This window comes from Phalangium opilio, unplaced genomic scaffold (genome assembly GCF_054372755.1).
Source record: "Phalangium opilio isolate 3A_F unplaced genomic scaffold, DU_Popi_V2 ptg000003l_1, whole genome shotgun sequence".
NCBI classification, from domain to species: domain Eukaryota; kingdom Metazoa; phylum Arthropoda; class Arachnida; order Opiliones; family Phalangiidae; genus Phalangium; species Phalangium opilio.
The window spans coordinates 4705481-4729071 of record NW_028324145.1 but is presented as its reverse complement, the minus strand read 5'-3'; the positions used below and the strand labels follow the sequence as shown (position 1 = coordinate 4729071).

General features: G+C 37.7%; 2 protein-coding genes across 2 annotated transcripts in view; both read right to left on the bottom strand.

Annotated features, from left to right (window-relative positions):
• The window catches only part of LOC149717229 (inactive tyrosine-protein kinase 7-like), an 80618-nt gene that overhangs the window by 36868 nt on the left and 20159 nt on the right, over positions 1–23591 (bottom strand). The window lies entirely within an intron of this gene.
• LOC149717230 (uncharacterized) lies at positions 12245–20362 on the bottom strand. The gene is made up of 4 exons (XM_089836920.1): positions 13283–20362; positions 12783–12895; positions 12601–12707; positions 12245–12519 (listed from the first exon to the last, which is right to left on the bottom strand). The coding sequence occupies exons 1-4, from the start codon at positions 13416–13418 to the stop codon at positions 12495–12497; spliced, it is 381 nt and encodes a 126-aa protein (XP_089693046.1). The 5' UTR covers positions 13419–20362; the 3' UTR covers positions 12245–12494.

The following is a 23591-nucleotide window of genomic DNA, read 5'->3' as shown; positions in this document are numbered from 1 at the left end:
TCCATTTGTCATATACAAGGTGCTTCTGATAAGTATGCCATAAATTCAGGGGGCTGTTCTTCGGGTGAACGATTTTGAGTCGAAGATGTTGTCTCACACTTTGCCGTCCGGGCCACTGATTTGATGGATTTAGGGATGACCCCTTAATTTAATAAGAAATCATAGTCTTACCAGGGATAGATTTAATTTTAGTAGTAGGAATGGAGAACAGAGTAGTGTGGGCGCCCTTCAAAGTCCCGGACCCCCTTCCACGGGACGGGGTATGAAGAGGCGGGTCATAGCGACATAGGTGAAAAGAAATTACGGATTTTTCGCCGTCCCCGTCAGCAACGTCATCAAAACGTAGTTTAAGTGAGCCAATAAGATAATTTAAACGTTTCATTACGTGGCGGAGGGCGGGGCTCTATACTGGGCTATGAGTTGGACTGAAGTAAATACTAACCGTTCTCCATTCCTACTTCTAAATTTAAATCAATCCCTGATATAACGTTTTCCTAATTTATAATCTAAAACCCTGAAAGACTTTTATATTTAATTTACTAAGTAATCCTTAGTAATTATTTTAAAGAAACCAGCAGAAAGGGGGGGCACGTCGTGTATACATTCTTAGACACCAAAGTCATCAAGATCATTAAGGCTTAATCCAGGGGATGTCTTCCCATGCAGCTTTTGTATGTATAACTTATGAGGTAAATGTGTAATACACAGAGCAGCATAGAAGCAACGCTTGCTAACTTTTAAGCATATCGATTTATCAGAGGCTGCACCCGATCCTTAAACCCAACTTTATCTAGATACATACAAAAGCAGAAACATATTAACCCTGAAAATATCAAATGTTTTCAGCTTTCAAGGGACAGACTCACACTTGAATAATTTTATACATAGTGACGTGTTTCTGATAAGTCTGGCATAAATTAAGGGGGATGTTATTAGGGCGATTTTGAGACGAAAATTGTCTATGAAATTTTTCCCAAAGGGACACTGTTTTCGAGTTATGATTGAGTGTTTTAGGGATGACCCCTTAATTAAATTAGAAATCATTGTCTTTGCGTTTCTTAATTAATTTTAAGGGGTCATCCATAAAATACTCAAATCTTAACTTGAAAACAGTGGCCCGGAAGGCAAAATGTTATAGAAGTTTCATTTTCGACCAAAAAATTCGACTCAATGTTCCAAAAGTGGTGGTTGGATAGGGTCGAAGTATAGTGGGTTTATGGGCCATTTTGAGTCGAATATGTTCTATCACATTGTGCAGTAAGGGACACAATTCAAAAGTCCCAATCATCTTTACTCCTCCACTGAGTCTGACATTCTACTTTATAAAACCGTCCACCATGTTGATGTAAATGGGAGGAGCGTTCTGAAGCTCCGCCCCCTTTTGCTATGTCCCCGTTTATAAAGTAAATTTTGTTAATTTGTTAAATTCTGGTTAATATGCTTCGGATCCGAGGCATAATATAATATAATATAATAAGGGTATGGCAACGGCGTTTTCTCATGCACGATGGGCCTCTAGCTAAATCGCCGGATCTAAGCCGCATGAACCATAATTCTTATCCAGATGTCAAAATAAAGCCCAAACGGTTCGCCCAAAGCTACTAGGATACATAAATCACACCGTCGCTCGCTCGCCCCAGCTTCACTTCGCCTATAGTTTATATATATACTTATTTATGTATCGCGAACTGCTCTTGCTTCGTGTGTGTATACACTATACCTATGTCATACAATAGTTATAGTTATCGCGACAAGAAAGTAACTTAACCCTACAAAGTACTATGACACACAAAAGAGACCTCGGAGAAATTCTCTCTTACTCATATGGAAAAGATATGGTTTGTTGTCAGTATATATCTTCGGTTGGTGACCTGGAAGATATGGAAGTACTCGAGGGAAGGGACATTCGAGTAAACAAATCATTGATATAGAGTGCTTTTAAAAAATATCAAGGAAATCACTAACTTTATGAGAAATTTTGTGCAAGAAACATCTAAGCTCTCGGGAAACGATATTTCCAGCATAATTACTAGCAAATTCGCAAATCTTTTCCCAAACTTGCTTCAGGAAAAAGAAAAAAAAAACATTTACCTAAACACAAGAAGCGATACCTAGTTTACTAGCTAGATGGTATTAATTCGCCACATTTCCAGATTTTTATCTCCAGTCCAAACGTAGGTCCGGAGTTAATTCCCGCCTCTAAATTGCAACCAGCATCTCACCGGTTCTTGGAAACTCACGTCAACGCGTACGAATGACGAAATTACGTATTTTCCGACCGAGGAGAGGCGAAATAGACCGGCCTCCTTTTACGTCCCCCTTGTATTTTGAAAGGGGGACTGGGACTATGGTGCGAGAATACTATGGCTATGGTGCGAGAATACTATGGCTATGGTGCGAGAATACTATGGCTATGGTGCGAGAATACTATGGCTATGGTGCGAGAATACTATGGCTATGGTGCGAGAATACTATGGCTATGGTGCGAGAATACTATGGCATCTTATAACTTCTCCCTAGTAAACTATCACTTCTTGAAGAAAACATGTTATATTTCTCTCAAAACTACAAGCGTTTGTATGTTGAATTAAATTTTCAGTGAATATCCAACCTCTCGTATCGGAGGCAGTTGTATATGACCCCATGGGAAAACAAAAGGTTCAGTAAGTTAGCTGTCTTGTCGCAAAGAAACTCTTCATTTTTTATCGGCGCCATTAATTTTCCATGAAGGGACAATGATCTTAAAGGGTTAAGTTGATTTATCGCGTGGTACGTTATAAATTCAACTCAAAGCCACTAAAAACCAGCCTGTTAAGCCTAACGACAACTTTTCAAATGTAGTAGGCCCCATCTAAAGAAAGTTCTAGGCCTACCTAGCTACAGTACTTTGCAAAAGTCAGTGGCTGCCATAGGTTGGACGAAATTTAACAGCGAGTCAAATAGCCTGAAATAGTCACGTAAAACTCCGACCCCAATCGACCCCTAACGGTTAGTTGGAAAAAGTGGACGATAAAGATAGCAGCGCAGCCAAATCGAAAAGTCACTTTCAGACGAAGGTGAAAGTACGTGACGGAACCCACACTCGTCCCTTTCCTGACCCTACCTATATACCATCGAAACGATTCTATTGAACGAATCGACAAGGAATCCCAAGGATGGGGAACTAAACCATATACCTACAAGTCTAAGACGGTAGAAGGGACATGCAGGGAAGGAAGAATCCATTGGGTGATATTAGCGGTCCAATTCGTGGTAGCTCCCGTTACGTATAAGGTTTGGGGTAATATCGGTTGAAGGTTGGGATTGGGAGTAGACTTTGTATCCCCTGCTTTGGGGGCACTTCATACTATGCGCCCACGGTAAGGGGGATGACACCGAGGTAAGGCATAGAGGGGAGCATGACGTTGCTTTATATAGAACTGAAATTACTAAATAGGTCGAACAAGGACTTTGCCGATCCGATCTTTGTGCGGACTGGAACGTTGTCAGCTCCATTAAAGAAAGCAACAAAAAGAATATGGACAAAGAAGGATGGCATGAAAGTGGAGAAATTTCCAAACTGAACGACAAATGACGTCATTACCGTCCATACCTTTAACCCCGAAGAACATAAAGGTCATAATAATCACTACAGGGATCGGTTACACTTGCATCTGTATCTATAACAGTTCAAGTCCTGACTAACTGGTAATCAACGCCCAGCCCAAACCGCTTTACCTAGACGTCTCAAATTTCGCAGTGACGTTGTACTCTTAAGTAGTATGCACGCCCTTAGAAAGATTTTTTTCACAATCGGTCGCCATCTTGAATCTAATGGCGTCCAGAAATGTAAAAACCTTTATGGAATAACGTCCGTGCATTTCAAAATATGTCTTTAACATTTAGTACAATGGGAACCTACATACTTTTGGATTTAAATAGGCCACCATATTTAAAAATGGCGGTCCATTAACTAATAAAAATGTCCTGACGTACTGACGGGCAACGCAATGGCCCATTTTGAAGTAACTAAAAGCGAAAGACACGAGGGCAAAGCTTGGACTTCCATCTCGCTTTTTGAGGGCTGCGCCGTAGTCTTTTTGTACCATGAGATTGCGCAGACGCGGCAATGTATCAACCCCCTTGTACGTCCCGATACTAAGGGTTGCCGCTGCTCTTTTTTACGTCGAAAAGCTCTATATACAACAGTCACGTGGTGATACTGGAAAGTTCCAATACATGGACTTGACTATCATCTGTTATCTTTAGAATTTCTCCCCGATTCCTGTCCCATCCCATTACACTATCAAGTCCCTGAGTCTCTATCACGGACTTGCAGAAGAAAGTACCCAACCGAAAAAAAAGAGGCGAAAGTTCAGGGAAAAAGAGATTTTTTCGCGCTAAAGAGAGCATCTCTCTATTTCCTAAGGATATTCTTCTCACGTTTCTAGCTTCCAGGGGAAGAAGTTTGGACCATCCATATAGTTGTTCGTTCCTCGTGGTAAAACCAATAAAGATAAAGGCGAACATCTAAAAAAAATGGTGAGTGCCACTGGACGGAACTAGTAAACATTTCCAGGAACACTTATGGTAGGCGTGGCTGGTTCAAGAGCGTACAAGGATTTCGGACAATTTCCTAGCACAAAGCGGCCAACTCAGAGATAGTTGAAAAAAATGGGAGATAATTAACAACGCCCTAATTGGTCCTGGCTTATAGGGGCTCGAGAATATTATTTCCTGGCAACATATTATAATTTCAACGCCTTCGTCCTATTCTTTGTCGCATTATTGTCTAGTTTCGCCACTTCTAAGCTGAATTTGCAGTTTCAGTAACCAATGCAAACGGCAAATTAAGTAATAACAGGCACACTATACCGAAATAGCAACTGGGCCTGGAATGAATGTTAACATTACCAATGTTTAGTGGAGTACATTCACCGTGGCTCTAAGACACCGGCACGGTATATACTATAAGATGAATTAGTTTATAACACAATTGCAAGAAGAACTATACAATGGAATCTTCAACTGCAACATAGTCTGCAGCGTGGCTCAGATAAAAACAAATAGGCGTTCATACGGCTACACCTATCCTGAATAGACTTTTCCTTTCCGACATAAAAAAGGGGGTAGGCAACTCTCAACATCGGGACATTGAAGGGGGTTGATACATTGCCGTCTATGCGCACTCTCATGACACAAAGACTACAGCGCAGGCGCCAAAAAAGGAGGTGGAAGGCAAAGTTTTACCCCCGTGTCCCACCCTCTTAGTTCCATCGAAATGGTCTATAGTTACCAATGTGCCCTTCAATTACTCGTTAACCTAACCGTGTATCTCAAACTTCCAAGGATCTTATTACTCTTTTTGATCCGAGCCACCCTTGCAACATCTTTTTGGCCAACTTTCTCTTATTTCCCTGGCATGGCTCCCAGGACATCATTGATAGACTGACATTCCCCCTCCAATTCCTTGTTGCTGAGAAAAGTGATTCCCAAGCAAAGAAGGCACCCAGGGTGAGGGAATGCCTTCTTCCAATAATGTAGCTAGACGAACGCAGCGTGTGTACAAAAGATTTTGCAGTCTGGGCCTACTATATACAGTATACGAGTAGGGCTAGCGAGTAAAGGAAAATAAGACTTATCGGATGCCGGGAGCCGATTGAGTGAAGCTAGACCGAGGAGGGAACCATGCACATTCCAGGTAGAATATTCAACAGTATTAAGACATGGACTACTTCTTTCCTTACAAAGAATGGTAAGATCGGAAGTTCTCAGGTTGAAGTAAACACGTAAGATGTTTACCATTCTGAATGGTGTTCCCAAACGCAGCGCAGTGAAATTTTCATATCAAATCGTAAATTGGGTTCATAGACCAAACATAGTACATTCCTGATAAATCGTATGTGGCAAAGCCAAATATAGATTTTGTTCGCAATATAGTTCTTTGAAATCCCAAAATAAAATTCACATCCAAATTAAGATGTGTCATTTATTTATAATCATCCAAAAGATGTGTCATTTATTTATAATCATCCAAAAGATGTGTCATTTATTTATAATCATCCAAAAGATGTGTCATTTATTTATAATCATCCAAAAGATGTGTCATTTATTTATAATCATCCAAAAGATGTGTCATTTATTTATAATCATCCAAAAGATGTGTCATTTATTTATAATCATCCAAAAGATGTGTCATTTATTTATAATCATCCAAAAGATGTGTCATTTATTTATAATCATCCAAAAGATGTGTCATTTATTTATAATCATCCAAAAGATGTGTACTCGCAATTTAGCAAGTGTTGGGGACACTCACAATTGCGCCACCATAAACTATTGCACAACGTACTTCTGCAAGTATCAGGCATGTAACATGAACCAACATGTTTAGCAGACTTACAATTTTAAGGAAGACACGAGATGAAATGGATGTCGAAAGAGTGAAGACTTCACCCCCCTCTAAACTCTAAAACTACTTACTTTTTTATAACAAAATCTACCCAGGGAATTGGAAAAGTGATGTTTAAATCCAAATCACCCTGCACCACTGTAGCCGCGCCAATTCATCCTTGCACCCAAGAACACTCTTCTTTAGGACTTGGATTTACTATGGGGTTGTTTTTATTTCTTTTAACAGTTGAGGCTACAAGATTGCGTAAGGGCAGGAGAGATCAGAAATCGAATTAGATTTGCTCCTCTTAAGAAAAGACGATCGGCCCTAGACAAAACACCCTGTTTTTCTGTTAGGATAATGGAACTATAATAAAATCAAATGTCTTTCGCGCTTTTCTCTTCTATAAGAGTGAGGTTTGACGTTCCTTAGAGGATCAATGTTATGGTAATGTTAAAGAGAGGTTTACGACGTTGCTCTTTTGGAATGTGCTCACCCATTTTACTAATGCCATTTGGAGTTTGACAATGTTTACACGACTTAGAGCCATAGTATAAAGAAAAGACTATAGAATGTTATAAGGAATACATCGGCTTCTTCTGCTTGGAATCATTAAGAGGCGTTAAGAGGCCATTGATATTGAAGGTAAGAGGAAGGGCTAAAAATTTTGTTAAACCGCCAGCTCCTCCTTCCTAGCGTTTCAGTGATAAATTATCACATAAGTTTAGAAAATTAACCATTTTTTTTTGGTTTTTTTAAGGAATGGGTTCATCGCTTTCATTGGGGATGATTAAATTTACGATAATATCGTGTTTTTTGTTTTCAATTTTGAGTATAGCTGTCTATAAAACCATATATATAGTTCCAATTATAGGAGAATATACAGGAATTACCACGAAATTATAATATGGGAGAATATACAGGAATTATCACGAAATTATGGGTGTATATAAAGGAGTTATAATTAAATATGGGAGAAAGTATAGAAATTATCATGAAATTATGGGAGAAAGTATAGAAATTATCATGAAATTATGGGAGAAAGTATAGAAATTATCATGAAATTATGGGAGAAAGTATAGAAATTATCATGAAATTATGGGAGAAAGTATAGAAATTATCATGAAATTATGGGAGAAAGTATAGAAATTATCATGAAATTATGGGAGCAAATATAGAAATTATCATGAAATTATGGGAGCAAATATAGAAATTATCATGAAATTATGGGAGCAAATATAGAAATTATCATGAAATTATGGGAGCAAATATAGAAATTATCATGAAATTATGGGAGCAAATATAGAAATTATTATGAAATTATGGGAGAAAATATAGAAATTATAATGAAATTATGGGAGAAAATATAGAAATTATCATGAAATTATGGGAGAAAATATAGAAATTATCATGAAATTATGGGAGAAAATATAGAAATTATAATGAAATTATGGGAGAAAATATAGAAATTATCATGAAATTATGGGAGAAAATATAGAAATTATCATGAAATTATGGGAGAAAATATAGAAATTATCATGAAATTATGGGAGAAAATATAGAAATTATCATGAAATTATGGGAGAAAATATAGAAATTATCATGAAATTATGGGAGAAAATATAGAAATTATCATGAAATTATGGGAGAAAATATAGAAATTATCATGAAATTATGGGAGAAAATATAGAAATTATCATGAAATTATGGGAGAAAATATAGAAATTATCATGAAATTATGGGAGAAAATATAGAAATTATCATGAAATTATGGGAGAAAATATAGAAATTATCATGAAATTATGGGAGAAAATATAGAAATTATAATGAAATTATGGGAGAAAATATAGAAATTATCATGAAATTATGGGAGAAAATATAGAAATTATCATGAAATTATGGGAGAAAATATAGAAATTATCATGAAATTATGGGAGAAAATATAGAAATTATCATGAAATTATGGGAGAAAATATAGAAATTATCATGAAATTATGGGAGAAAATATAGAAATTATCATGAAATTATAGGAGAAAATATAGAAATTATCATGAAATTATGGGAGAAAATATAGAAATTATCATGAAATTATGGGAGAAAATATAGAAATTATCATGACAGGGTTCATACGAAATTTCGAAAGTCAATTTCCCTGATATTTCCAGGTTTTCCAGAGTACTTCTGATAAATTTCCAGGTGCATTTTTTACATTGGAGGAGTGGTTTAATTTCAAATAGGGTTACCAGACCATACCTACATCACCATATCTAGACAGGACCAACATACAGAATTCCAGTCACCGAAGAAATATATTTCTCTCCACTGAGACAACTAACATCGATTTTTTTCGTGCACCAAATTAGATTATGGGTCCCACGGAAGTGTATTTGTTTCACTTTATTTAATTTCCCTGATTTTTTGGAAATAAAATTAATTTTCCCGGATTTTTCGAAGAAATTTTCATTTTCCCTGATATTTCCCTGATTTTTGTCCTCTACACCAATTTCCCTGATATTTCCAGGTTTTCCCTGTTCGTATGAACCCTGCATGAAATTATGGGAGAATCTATAGAAATTATGGTAAAGAAATATAAGAAGATTGGCCACCCTGTCACTGAATTCCTTTGTTATCACTTCCCCGTCGCAAAGAATAAAAAGAAATTTAATCAATTAATAGGGAATATTTTAGCTTCGTTAAATTCAACTTCGTTAATGCGCTACTTCAAATCAAACGGAAAAATGAAGAATCCGCGTTTGATATTTCAAACTTTAAAAGGAAAATTGGAGCCCTCTGTATATATAAAACACTTCGCGCCAAAAACCTCCACGAGGAGGGAAGGGAAAGTCGGGGTTAAGTTCTCAAATTCCCGCCCAAACATCGTTTAATCATTTTCTTTGTAACAAATTAAATAACCTTGGCCCCCGTATTCTCGCCAAGCGCATTCCATTTCAAAATTTTCCGTTTATCCATTCAAATGGAACTAATACATAGACACCGTTAAAAACCTACGTAGTTTAGCTTTTTCCCCCGTTTACTATTATTAGCTCTAAATCCAGCGAAAGATAATTCTTTCAAATCTTTAAACCGGTATTTAGAAGAAAAGTATACTTTAAAACAATTCGATTATCCCGTTTTGAAGGTCGCGCGCATTTTTATTATTACATAAAACCGGCTTCTACAGACTTCAGCTTAAGGTGACCATTTTATAACACATATTTAATCCCGTAGAATAATTTAAGTACATTAAGGTGGGTTATTTTTAGAGAAAGGGCTTTTCGTTTAACGAAGTGAATTACTTAAAATGATTATATTTTAAACTACATTTATTTCAAAGAGATAAGGTTTCACCGCCGTCCGTTGCGTGAATAAAGCTATACAGGTTGTCCCAAAAAGGGCTGGTAGGACCAGTGGGAACGAACCACATTGCACGCGAGAACCCTTCCAACTTTTGACCCAGCGGGGCTTCGAAAATCGGCACAGTCGCTTCATTGTTAAGGCTCTTTCAGACGATCCAACTTTTGAAGGGAAAAGTGAAATAAATCCTTCCTATTCACACAACTAAACTTTTACCGCCAAATGGAACTTTTTATGCGCCACCTACCTTGGCACTTAGGAAATAACCCGCGAAAAAGGCTTTCTTTTGTAATTCATTTTGATTGGCTGGAGAAATTAACTTAAAAGTTGAGTCAGCAAAAATTGAATCACTGATCCAATTTTTCCTAGCCAACCTTTTTGATGACTCAACGCATCCAGCGTCTATTCACACGATCCAACTAGTTGATTCAACTCGAGTTGACCCATCAAGCTGAGTCAAAAAGTTGGATCGTCTGAAAGAGCCTTAAGTCTCGATGCTCGGTTTTCAGTTCGCTAGAACCCTTTTCGCTGGAAGTCGGCCTTTAACAGTAGAAAATGACCTATGCATTTTGCCCTAAGGGACACGGTTTCTTCAAGTTATGACTGGAGTTTTTTACGTATGAACCCCTTAAATTTTAATAACAAAAACCGATTTCAACCAACCGTCAACCGGTAAATAAACCTCGAAACGATAAATCGTCAAAATAGAATCGAACTTATGATCAACCGATAAATCGGTAAATTATTCTCTAATTCGGTCACCGACACCCATATCTAGAGATGGCCGATACCAGGCTTAACCCGATACCGATCGATACCGGTGCAAACATGAACTTATACCGATATCTACTCACTATGATCGAGAACCCGATACTTCAACCGATACCGATATTTTTAGTAGTACTCTGGCCATTTACATATGTATTAAAAATACTAGGAAATAATTATAGAGTAATTTCATGAATTATACTACCAAGTACAATGTTTAGGGGTACTTCCAAAATAATATCACGGTTTATTGACATTCATGGAAATGTATTATCACCATCAATACATCACTGAAAGACCTAAAAATGTCATGTTGCGCCATATAAAGCATTTTAAACGAGTATCGGTTTAGTATCATATTAAACCAACCGATCCGATACTATCGGGAAACCCCGAGTATCGGTGGCGATACCGATATGGTATCGGTTCATCGATTTAATTCCATCACTAAATTATTTATGTTTACTCTAGAGGTAAGCATAATGAAGTATACGGACGCTTGCTTCATCCAGCTAGCAATTTAAACAAATACTTCCGGGAAAATAAAATTTTCCACCACAAGTACCTCCTAATAAATAAGAAATCGGTAACAAAAAACACCATAAAGTTGATGAAAAAACATCCCAGTGTGATTCACCAAGGATATAAAGAAATTACCCCTGCTCGAGTCGTTTCCAGTATGCTCAGAGATGCCTTTGCCCCCTGACTGAAGACTAAGTTTACTGGCTTTGTGGGGGAAATAAACAGGGTGTTTCTGATAAGTCTGCCATAAATTAAGGGGGATGTTTTTTGGGAAATCAATTTTGAGTCGAAAATGTAATTTCAATCTCCATTTTTCCGCCAGGGTCACCGTTTTCAAGTTAAGATGGGAGTATTTTACGAACATGACTCCTTATATTTGATTAAGAAACTGAAAGACAATGCTGAGTTAATTGTGTGGTCATCCCTAAAACACTCAAGTCATAACTTGAAAACAGTGGCCCTTATGGCAAAATGGAGATAGAATATTATCGACTCAAAATCGCAAAAAAGAACATCCCCCTTAATTTATGCCAGGCATATCAGAAACACCCTGTATAAAACTTTATGATGATCCGCGAAAATTATAATATTTATACGACACTTGTAGGATTTAATAGATATTATTCGATCTCCGCAGGGTTTTAAAACTATTATATCAATAAGGAATACAAACAGCTACTAGGAATAATTGTGTAGCCAGCTACTTTCTCAATAGGTGGATTAAGTTCAACGATATATAAAATTTAAGATTCCACGGATTCAAAAAATTCTAATCACTAAACTATATACATAGCTTTCAGGCTATGAGGATTCGCATATTCACTCAAGGAGACTAGCCTACTTAGAGGACAAAAGTGCAGACTAATTTGTCCTCCAAGTAGACTAACTGGTATCCTCGTGTAAATGGTATGTATCATCCTAGCCTGAAAACTATGTATACGCATTTTCTTTGGCATTATCACTCACTGATCTCGTGAAATAAACTGCTGGGAACTAACTCTTGGAGTCTTGGGTGAAATGGAGCGTTTTAGAGGACAGACGCTGACGCTACTCAAGAAGGAAAAGACAGATATTTCGATCATGGATTAACTAACGCTAGCGTTAGTTAATCCATACTTCAAAAGTGGCGGGAACGCGCAACAATATTTGAAAAAAAGGAGCGCGAGACCAATAAGCCACGTGCAAAACAAGAAATTTTATTTCATAATTGGCCGAATATCAGGTTACGTAATCTTTTATAAAAGAAATTTAGGAAGAAAATTTGGATGATTATAAATGGAATTACCATTAACAAAAACCAAATATAATTACAAACTGAACTCGCAATATTTGGATGGTTTGGCTGGATGGGCGTATTATGGCATACTTTCTGGTACCGATAACAATCTAATTGGGCCATACCGTGAGTCAAAATGAAAATCAACACATTTTCGTCGTAGTTCGCGAAGCATTTGCCATTTTCAAAAGCGCTAAAGATTCATTTTAGGTAATCTTTCGCAGCGCTTAAATAAACAAAAAGTAAAAAACTCCACATATTTATAATTAAGGAAATTCAAAATTCATGGAAATTTCAAGGAATTTACCAGCAAAAGCTTTCCTTGTCGTACTTAACGAGATCGTCTACCTTTATTTGATGACCCCATTCGCACACTGACTTCAGCAAATTCGTTAAATTGCGATTGCAAGATTCCTGCACGTTACTTACAATGACCTAAATTTTTTATCATTTTTTCCCCCCATGATTATTGTAGTAATTTTATCGTACTTGCGGTAAATTTCTTTTGACGTCAACCATATTTAGGTTTACGTCCGGAGTAGGTTCAGCGGTACTAGATTTAGGCTTAGGAGCTTCTGTTGTACGCGTTTCATTGGACATATCTGTGAATTGCGATGTTTAGTTTCGGTTAGGCTTGGGTTCAGGTTAAGTTAGGCTAGGGTTCAGGCAGGTTAAGTTAGGCTAGGGTTCAGGCAGGTTAAGTTAGGCTAGGGTTCAGGCAGGTTAAGTTAGGCTAGGGTTCAGGCAGGTTAAGTTAGGCTAGGGTTCAGGCAGGTTAAGTTAGGCTAGGGTTCAGGCAGGTTAAGTTAGGCTAGGGTTCAGGCAGGTTAAGTTAGGCTAGGGTTCAGGCAGGTTAAGTTAGGCCAGGGTTCAGGCAGGTTAAGTTAGGCCAGGGTTCAGGCAGGTTAAGTTAGGCTAGGGTTCAGGCAAAATTATTCTTGGGTTCATATTAGGTTAGGTTAGAGTCAATAGGGGACTTCTAGCCTTACCAGGAAATTTATTAAACACGGAATTGTCATTTTCGTCATCTTCAACAATAAAAGGTCCTTCATAATTTTTCTTTGGCAGTTTGTTCAAAATATTCTCATCATCAGTTTTATAAATCTTAATCTTCTTAACTTTCATTAGTTTTGGAATTTCGTCGTCATCCGTGTCTAGTTTGTCATTATAGTCGAAATAAATCCGAGGTTTCCTTTTATAATCCTGTTCATCATCATCGATGATTTTCACCCGAATCTCTTGGATTTTCTTTGCAAGTGACGGAGGTTGTATTTCATCGTCATCTAGACGAACTTCATCCTCGTAGAAACGTCGTTTTTAAGTCAAATTATTATTTTCGTCATCCTCGTTGTTTGTCACCAAGTCCAAAAGAGTTTTTCTTTCAACTTTGACTTTATCTTTGTCGTTTGAAATCAAAGTATCATTTTCGTCATCCTCGACATTCGTCACCAAGTCCAAAATAGTTTTTCTTTCAACTTGGACTTTGTCGTTTGAACTCAAAGTAATATTTTTGTCACCCTCGATATTCGTCACCAAGTTCAAAGTAGGTTTTCCTTCCACTTTGACTTCATCTTCGTCAACGTTTAAGGTGTAAAAAAAAAATTTACGCCCACCTTTATGTTAATTTTAACAGTCTTATTTTGTTACTGAATAAAGCCCAAAATAAATAAATAAAAACGTACCTTGAACAACGTTACAAAACAAGAGCACCGCGATGAGAAAAATACCTTTTCTAAACATTTTCATTTCATCACGTTAAGCCTAAGTTTAGAAACACATTTTGAAATTTCAAATTGAACGAGATATCACGCGAGTAAAAGTGCACGCGCGAGCCATGACCCAATTGAAAAAAAGGCTTGTAACCATAGCGACCACCAAATCACGTGCTCTAAAAATACTAAATTCAAACTAATTGCGTTCTTGAACGGACTAACTGTCCCTTATCGAGATGAATCTCAACTTAGTTCTCGTTTTACTAATAACGCTTTCACTTTACCAGCAAGTAAAATCTAAGGAGGGGACAGTGAAAACGTTCTGCAACGTCACTTTAAGTAAAGTTATGGACAACTCACTCGAAATAATTATATCTCAGCATGTTATAAACATTGAATTGCATGAAATCGTCTCTGAAAGACGTGGAACTGACCCTATTTTCCTACAAGTTTATTCATCAAACGATACATTCGTCATACCGGGATATGAAATACCTCGGAAGTATGAAGGACATTCTACCAATTACGAAGGCGTTAGTTTAACCGGTTTCCTGAAGAACAATTACTTTCATGGAATGGTTCAATTCACCGATAAGTACGAGGTCTATTTCATAGACGAACGCTCGAGTGACAATGGAGAAAACTGGTTATCATTCAAAACCAGCATGTATTATTACCAAGGCTTGGAACAGACGCTGGAAACCTTACGAAATGGTACCATAGGTTGTACCATCGATTCTAAACCCGCTGTTAAGTACCAGTGCCCGAATTTGAGGTCAAAAACTGCTGGACCGGCGCCAAAACGTCAGACAATTGTAAAGAAAGTTCTACACTTGTGCAGCTTGAAGTTGATTGCCGATCCAACTTTCTTCGAAGAATTTGGCCCCAAAAATGATACCTTCAACGATACTCAATGCGAAGCTGAAGCTTGCGTTACATCAAATTTGGAAACTTTGCCCCGAAGATGATTGCAAAGTTTGTTGCATCTCGGGAAATGTTTGCGGCAATTTAATAATTGTTTAATTATGAAAAATGAAAGAAAATGATTTCTAATTTAATTAGGGGGTCATCCCTAAAACACTCAAGTCATAACTTGAAAACAGTGGCCCTTGTGGCAAAATGGGAATAGAATATTATCGACTCAAAATCTCAAAAAAAAAAAAAAAGAAAATCCCCCTTAATTTACGTCAGACATATCAGAAACACCCTGTATAGAACTTTATGATGATCCGCGAAATTATAATATTTATAAGACACTTGTAGGATTTTATAGAAATTATTCGACTTCTGCAGGGTTTTAAAACTATTATATCAATAAGGAATACAAACAGCTACTAGGAATCATTGTGTAGCCAGCTACTTTCTCAACCTATCTAGGTGGATTAAAATCAACGATATATAAAATTTAAGATTCCACGGATTCAAAAAAATTCTAATCACTAAACTATATACATAGCTTTCAGGCTAGGAGGATTCGTACCATTCACACAAGGAGACCAGTCTTCTTGGAAGACAAAAGTGCAGACTAATTAGTCCTCCAAGTAGACTAACTGGTCTCCTTGTGTAAATGGTAAGTAGCCAAAAAACTATGTATACGCATTTTCTTTAGCATTACCACTTACTAATCTCGTTGAAATAAACTGCTGGGAACTAACTCTTGGGTGAAATGGAGCGTTTTACAGGACAGAAAGAACTCAAGAAGGAAAAGACAGATATTTTGATGGTACATGGAATGTTCACCCACCAACCTACCCCTTAAAACCGGTGATCTTTGCCGTTATAGTTGCCTAAATTTATGAGAAGCTATAGCTAAGCAACCCGGCGTTACCCTGATGTTTCAAGGGAGTGGAAATCGAAGAAATACCCTGTCTATGTCGACACAAAACGGTTTTAAAGTTCACTCAAATGAAATAAATATCTGCATGATGTTGCTATTTATAACTTTCAAATTCAATAAACCGATCCTAAATTTGGGGTTAACCAACTTAACCATAAAGCTAAAAAGTTACGAGTCTAGAATGGGAAGTCATTCTTAACAGGCTTAATGGCTCCGTCCCAACCTTGACAAGAACTCATCTGAACCTGAATTTCTTGAACCAGGAATGCATAGATTACTCGATCCTACTTGAAATCTTTTTAAAGGCTATAGACTCCATAACTAATATCTGATTGAATGTAAGGGGAAAGGACTATTTAGTTTGTACCAAACCATTCACAGCCCCTCACCAGGCATCACCTACGCTTTTCATGACAAGCTCTCAGTAACCACTGACAAACTTATGGAACATATCTTATCAACTTATGCTAGTAATCATTTTAAAAATGCCAAGGACAGATGTTTTAATGATTACGCGTAATCCCTTTAGTGCGGTCAAAGGTACAGCGTGTCACATCGATTACATTGGGTTGTTGGCCCCTCGGTAAACACTCCTTTGAAATATACCCTATATTTGATTTATTTATGGTGAAATCTAAGATCTTTTCAAACGGACAAATCGCTCTACACCTACACAGTATAGATTTAATACTTTCCTATAAAAAATATCACCAAATATATCACGACATTCTTCCATATCATTCGCGATTCGAAAATTTAATAGCGCGAAGGAGAAAACTCATTTTTCATCCAAAATTTAACGACTTCTACAACACTATACCATATGATCCCTTCTTTCCTTTACGTTTTCTTGAACGTTGATCTATAAAAACTAAACGGAATGTCCGCGAATTTCTTAAAGAAAGACAATTTACGACTTTCGAATACTTTTTTAATACGATATAAAATTTAACGAACCGTCGTTAAATTAATATCGGACCCAGAACAATTTTTATCCTTTGAAAGTCTTGAGGGGAGCGACCCCGGGGGGGGGGGGGTTCTTAAAGGGCTAGTATAGCAACCTAAAATCTTCAAAAGGCTCAAGCTCTGGCTCTACATCTTCAAGAGAGTTGTAAATAGACACCGATTCGATCCAATTACAGGAAGCTCCAATGAGGGTGGTAAAAGACCAAAGTATTGTGGATTCCATGGTCGATTTTCAGTCGAAAATGACAGTTTGAAGTATGTGCCACCGTTTGCAAGTTTAAATCAAGATACTACGTAACGTATCCCCATTGGTTATTTCCAATATCCGGTTTTACCGCTGCCCCTAGCTCCCTATTCACTAAACTTCCGGTAAGACGCTGAAACTTCAAAAAGCTCAAATTCCGTTCAAGGTTAGTTAATGATTAAAATGTCTAATAAAACCAAAAACAAATTAAGTGTTAGTGAAATCTAGAAGGAGAAAGGTACGATGGAGCAGAAACCTCCAAACCCATAACGTTGCAGTGTTTACCCCCATCTTCCCAGCATGCTCAGCGTTTTGGTAGGGTCGTATGGTACGATAACGTCAAGGAAGCCCGGCTGTGTCTTAAAAAAAAGAAGCTAGTTCTCATAAAACGGCACTAAGTGGCAGCACTTAACAACCGCCTGTTCCGAAGGGCAGGCGCGTACGCTAGGTACACTGGTAGACATTTATTGCCGCAGATCGCCCATCACCCAACCTCTTTTCTCCTTGGTGCAACTCTCCCTTTAAGTGTTAACCCACTAAAATCCATCCAAGCCATCGCGCCAGTTTCGAACAAAACTATAATATCAATCTACTAAGATTTTGATGAGATTGGTCCTTTAAAAATGACCGAAATGTTAAAAAAAAAGGGGACAGTAATAAATATTAATGCCCATTCCCGAAAGAAATTCCTTCTGGACCTCCCAAAGTAAACTTACAACCGAAAAGAAAACAGCGCGGAATAAAAGCTTGCCAAACGAAAAAATGTTTCTAGAAGTAATAAAAATTCTCCGAAGTCCTGGAGGAATGTTTTGGGACTAATTAAGGGAAAAACTTTTTCCCAGATACGAGACCAAATTAAAAACTTTCCTGACCCCTTATGACCGAGCTTGCGAGGTAATTAAGAAGCCGCTCCAAAAAGTAGGAATTCTTCTACACACTCTTCGCTATTTCTTGATTATTTATCGATAAAGGATTTTTTCGCATTCTTTCAACACTTTACTGATGTTTCCTACGTGAAAACAGGTAATTTCTAGCCTGGGTTGATTTAGCACAATGGGCGAAGGTTTAATGTACATTCAATCAGAAGTATATAATATTTCTCTTCGAGAGAAGTGCGCCACAAAGCGGGGGTAATTGTGACATGATTCTTCTCAACATCATTTCACATTTGGAGCAAGGTTACAAACAAAACCAAATCACATACGCGATAAATAGTTCTCTCATTAGCGCTAAACTATTTGCCAAGGCGTATGGCCTTGTGGACTTTTGTCCCGCGTCAAGACAATCAAGGTTTGTGGGTTGATTGCTGAGGATTTAGTACCAAACAGTAATAGAATTCAGTAATTCACCCTAGCACGGATACGATGCCCATCTGAAGTTTGATGAGCATGAGAGCAAACAAAAAGGTGCATGAGCCTGGGAGGAATCATGTTATATAACTAAAGTATTAAGAGGATACAGAGTGTCATCCTTCTTCTATTATCCCCTTCTGTTTCAATGGAATTCATTTTGTGTAATTGAAATTTGGAAAGAAAAATAAAAAGTTAACCCTTTGACGGAAAAGCATGTAGTTCTTCTCGATTCAGAATTTCAGATATAATTCAGTTACAAACCTGAGACCCTCTCTCAAATTATGGCACAGTTTATTTTAAGAGACACGGGAGGGAATTTATCTAGCCCCTTTAGTGCACACTACCTACAGCTCTGACATAACGCATAAAACGAACCTGAAGACGCGCTGAACCCTATAGCAATGCTCATTTTTAAAATTCCTACCATGTATTAATGACTAAATCCTGCACCACTAGCACGGTTACCTAACAGGTGATGTAACATGAAGGCACACGTTTTAAAAATGCAGTTAATTTCGTGGGACTAATATAAAAAGGGCTTAGGCGAAGAGGACCCTTTACCTTGAGGGAATTACAATCTATTAATTTCAATTATAATAATTACTCTATTTGGGAGATTGCTTTTAAGTCGTGCCAGTTAGAATCATCCATCCGTGAAAAGCCGCAATTAAAATTATTCCTTTCGCCTGCCACCCACTCCACCCAATTTCCATCCACGGAATACCGAGCTCTCGATCTATATCATCATAAGTTTATAAGATAAAATCTCTAAGTGTGACACTGCCTACACACTTTGTAATAACTACAGAGAGCTATATAGTCCGCAACTACGAACTTTCTCGTGACGTCACACCCTCCTATCTCTTATCCCGGTTTTGGCAACCATATTGGAAGTCGTCAGCTCAGGTCATACAATTTAGACTACCAATATTGACGTCACATTCCCGTAACTCCTCCGCCCTCAGTACCACTCTATAATTTGAGAACGATGCGAGAATAGATTGCACGCGGTTTTGCAGTCCACGTCCATAATAATAAGGTGCTAAGCCTTTGACAGCGCTTCACGAGAATCTACGATGTTACAAGTATACGTCACTGTACGACTACCTCTAAGTAACTGGTGAAACTTTGTTTATGCAGTTTCAGTTAGCCTTTGATGGCGCTTCACCAGGAGTCGCTTTACGAAAATATATGACGTTTCACCAACGTCACTAAAAGACCAGCTCTTACTGAGTAACCAGTTACGTCAAACTTATGGACATTAAATAAGAAAAATTAACTAATAGCTATACGTGTGACAGGAATTCACAATCAAAGTAAGAAGGAATTCAGGAATCTGAAATGACGTGTATTTCATCCTACTTTCCAAATCCCTACTAAATTAATCTTTAAATAACACTGACCAGTTGACCTCTGGATTAGAGGTAAAAATAAACGGTTCAAAAGTACTTTTAGTCATCATAACCTTGACGCTACATTATAGGCCATAGAAGGCTATGCAAACCATATTGGAAAACAATGCACAATTCACTAAAACCAACTTACATTACTAACAGTGTTAAAATATTGTAGGCGCAAGGGTAGAAAGAAAAAGAAAACATATGCGTAAAGAGGTCACAGGCGAAAGTACACTGTAAAAAAAAAGGGGTCGGAAACGCACCTTTAAAGGTGTTTTCTTCCCCCACAGGAGACGCACCCTTTTAGGTACAAATTCGCACCCCATATTTAGGGTATTTATAAATACCCCCTTGAATGGGGTGTTTTTCATTACCCTAAGGTGTTTAATAAAACCCTTAAAGGAATTTAACTGGACCTCAGAAATTCTGCTTAGGGTGTGAAAAAATACCCTTTCATCTTTTAAGGGTGCGAATCGAAACCAAATATGGTATTTACCTGTACCTGATAAATTCGGTAGGGTGGTTCGAAAAAATACCCTTTCAATTGTTGAGGTGCGAATTGAAACCATTTATGGTATTTATATGTAATACTTTTCCACCATTATGGGATGGAAATTAAAATGCATTGGCCTGTACCTGAAAAATTTTCCCTGGGTGCAAGAAATGGCATTTCGGCCATTTACGGGTACTAACAGATATAAAATTTGCTGTGAAAGGTTTAATTATTATCATACATGGTTCTCTTTCTTATAGTAGAAAAATGATGTTCACTGCACTTTGGCACTTTAATGTGCCTAAATCGCTACGTAATATATATCACACAAGATGTAATAAATTAACTTTTACATTAAGTCTTTAATTCGAGGTTCAGAAACGAGTGTTAAAATTCATTATAAATAGTGAAATGACTTAGACCGCGAAATTCAAAACCAAAAACTTTAAATCATTTAAAAATGTATCTAAAACTAGTATACAATCAGAACGTGACTTCGCAATTTTTCGGTTTCTTCGTTTTCTGCAATGGAGTACTTCTCAGAGGAAGGTTACGTTCACCATCGGCTGTATTAATCACCCGTTCTATAGCTGTTCTGTGACAAAATGGTGACAAGTCAAAGCACTTTCTGTCCATTATCCACGCCATTTGTGGATTTGCCATATTATCCTCAGAAGTTGTATTAAAACTCTCATATATCCACCACTATGTTTATAAGGAATTAATGAATAGCCATGCCTAAATCTACACGCAAAAAGAATTAAAAATTAGTTGTTCGTTATTTGATTTAATCTTTTAATCATAAATTAGTCTGATTTATTGTTCATGGGCTCACGGCTTTTATTGAGACATTGAAAGCTCTTGAAGAAAACTAAGTCAAGAATCAAAATGGTTCACATCCGTATTGGCATCAGGGCTACGGAAGCGTTTCTTCAAATGTCCACGCGGCTAGAAGTAGGCAACCTAAACCCCAGCAAAAAGAACCCAAACTTAAAGGCCGACTTCCATCGAAAAGGGTTCTTACGAACTGAAACCCGTGCATCGAGAGTAACAATGGAGCGACCGTGCCGATTTTCGAATCCCCGCTGGACAAAATTTTGAGGGGTTCTTACGAACTGAAAACCTTGATATGGGGGTTCTTACGAACTGAAGATAAACAATAGATATTTTCCTTCAGAGGGTCGCAAAAATCGGGAATAAAATATTTAAGAGACTTTCTATTGTTTATCTTCAGTTCGTAAGAACCCGCATAGCAAGGTTTTCTTTTCGTAAGAACCCCTCCAAATTTTGCCCCAGTGGGGACTCGAAAATTGGCACGGTCGCTCTATTGTTAAGAATCGATGCACGGTCTTCAGTTCGTAAGAACCCTTTTCGGTGGAAGTCGGCCTTTAAAAACACTTAGCCAAACGTAAACCTAACCTAACCCTAACCAATCGAACCTAACTCTAACCTAATTTAACAAACCATGATTACTATGGATAATTGCGATCTTTTCCCGGTCCAAGCTGTTAAAATGGATGAAACATTTATATAAATCAAAGTTTATCTTATAAAAAGTTAGTTAAAATAATTACCTTCTTAAGTGGTTTGATAACAGTGAAACAGAGACGCAAGTACACCAAACGTTAAGCCTATTTTGAATTTGAAAATGTATCGCGCCTCGTGAATCTGCGTTCGCGAGCTAAATAAAAGAGTGCAACAGCGCGTGCGCTGTTGTTTGGGGTATAAAAATACACCCTTTTCCCATTAAAAAAACACCCTTCATGTGTTAAACATTTACTAAGGGTATGATAATACACCTTCAAATTTTTAAAGGGTTTTTATTAACACCTCAGGAGGTGCTAAAACACACCTAAAGGAGTTTTTTGACCAAAAATACCTTTTTAGGTACAGATTCACACCCTCAAAATACCCTCTTTTTTTACAGTGTACTGGTATCGACATAAGTTTTTATCCAAACTGTCCGGGGAATCTGAAGTGAGCATAGACAAGGACAACACGACAGGACAGGAAGAAAAGGGCTGCGAGGCTTAGTCGCTAGCTGCACCCTCTTCAAAGACGAGATTGCATCTGAAGAGGAAATGGGGCCGGTAACTCGGGGGCGAATAATTTCCCCCTTTTTCTTTTTCGAAGCTATTAAAATGGCTCCCTCCTCCTCCTCTTTTCAATGCAAGACTCCCAAGACTTCAAGAGGTGTCGGCGGAAAAGGGGTTTTAATCATTTACTCTCGTCCGAGAGGCAAATCACTCTCAGTTCTGAACAAAAACACCATTTTGGTGAGCATTCCTAACATTTTAGAGAGGACAGACATAAAACAATGTGGTACAAAGAAGTGATATCTAGTTTATTAGCGAGAAGGTATAAGATGCCTAAGTATTCGCGCGCCATAGTCCCATGCAGTCCGCCTTTCAAAATACAAGGGGGGGGGGGACGTAAAAGGAGACCGGGCTATTTCGCTTCTCCTTGTCGGAAAATACGGAGTTTTCGTCGTTTGCGTCGCCCTGACGTGACTTTTCAAGAACCAATGAGATGCTGGTTGTAATTTAGAGGCGGGCATTAACTCCGGACCTATACGTTTGGACTGGAGATAAATCTGGAAATGTGGCGAATTTATACCTTGTCCCTAATAAACAAGATTTCACTTATTGGTGGTACTGTAGTGGTTTAATAATACACTATAACAGTATTTAATGGAATGATGGGTAACTAGAGAGTTAAATCTCGTACACCCAGGTGGTTCCGATAATGACCAGGCCTGGATTTAGGATATGGTTAAGGGACTAATGCCCAACGACTAGGATATTTTTAGGGGTCCCATATTTAAGAAGGTTTTTTATTTTTAAGCCCCAGTGAGAAGTAAGGGCCCCCGGTAGATTTATCTAGCACTGACGATGACATCATACAATGTTTTCATGTCTCAAATTTCCTGATCAGATGAATAGATGGAGTCAGGAAATCAGATAACCATCATCAATGACGAAAACTACTTCCTCCCTATATACCATCATTGGGTTTTCCTTTTATGCTTAATAGAGCCCTGATTTCAAAAGGGGGCGCGCATTACGTGGTCTCCTCGATATAGGCTTAAGAAAGACGTAACATCCGGTATGTTGATCCAAAGATATTAGATAGGTCTTCAAAGTAACTAGTCCACCAAATTTGGTCCATATTGTTTGAAGCCATATCTAATGTCTTTGTTGTCCAAATGCCAGATGTCTTAAGAGAACACGGTGGTCTAACACCAGACTATTTACCCCCGATATTTCAAAATGGTAGACCTATTTCGCAAGGAAAACT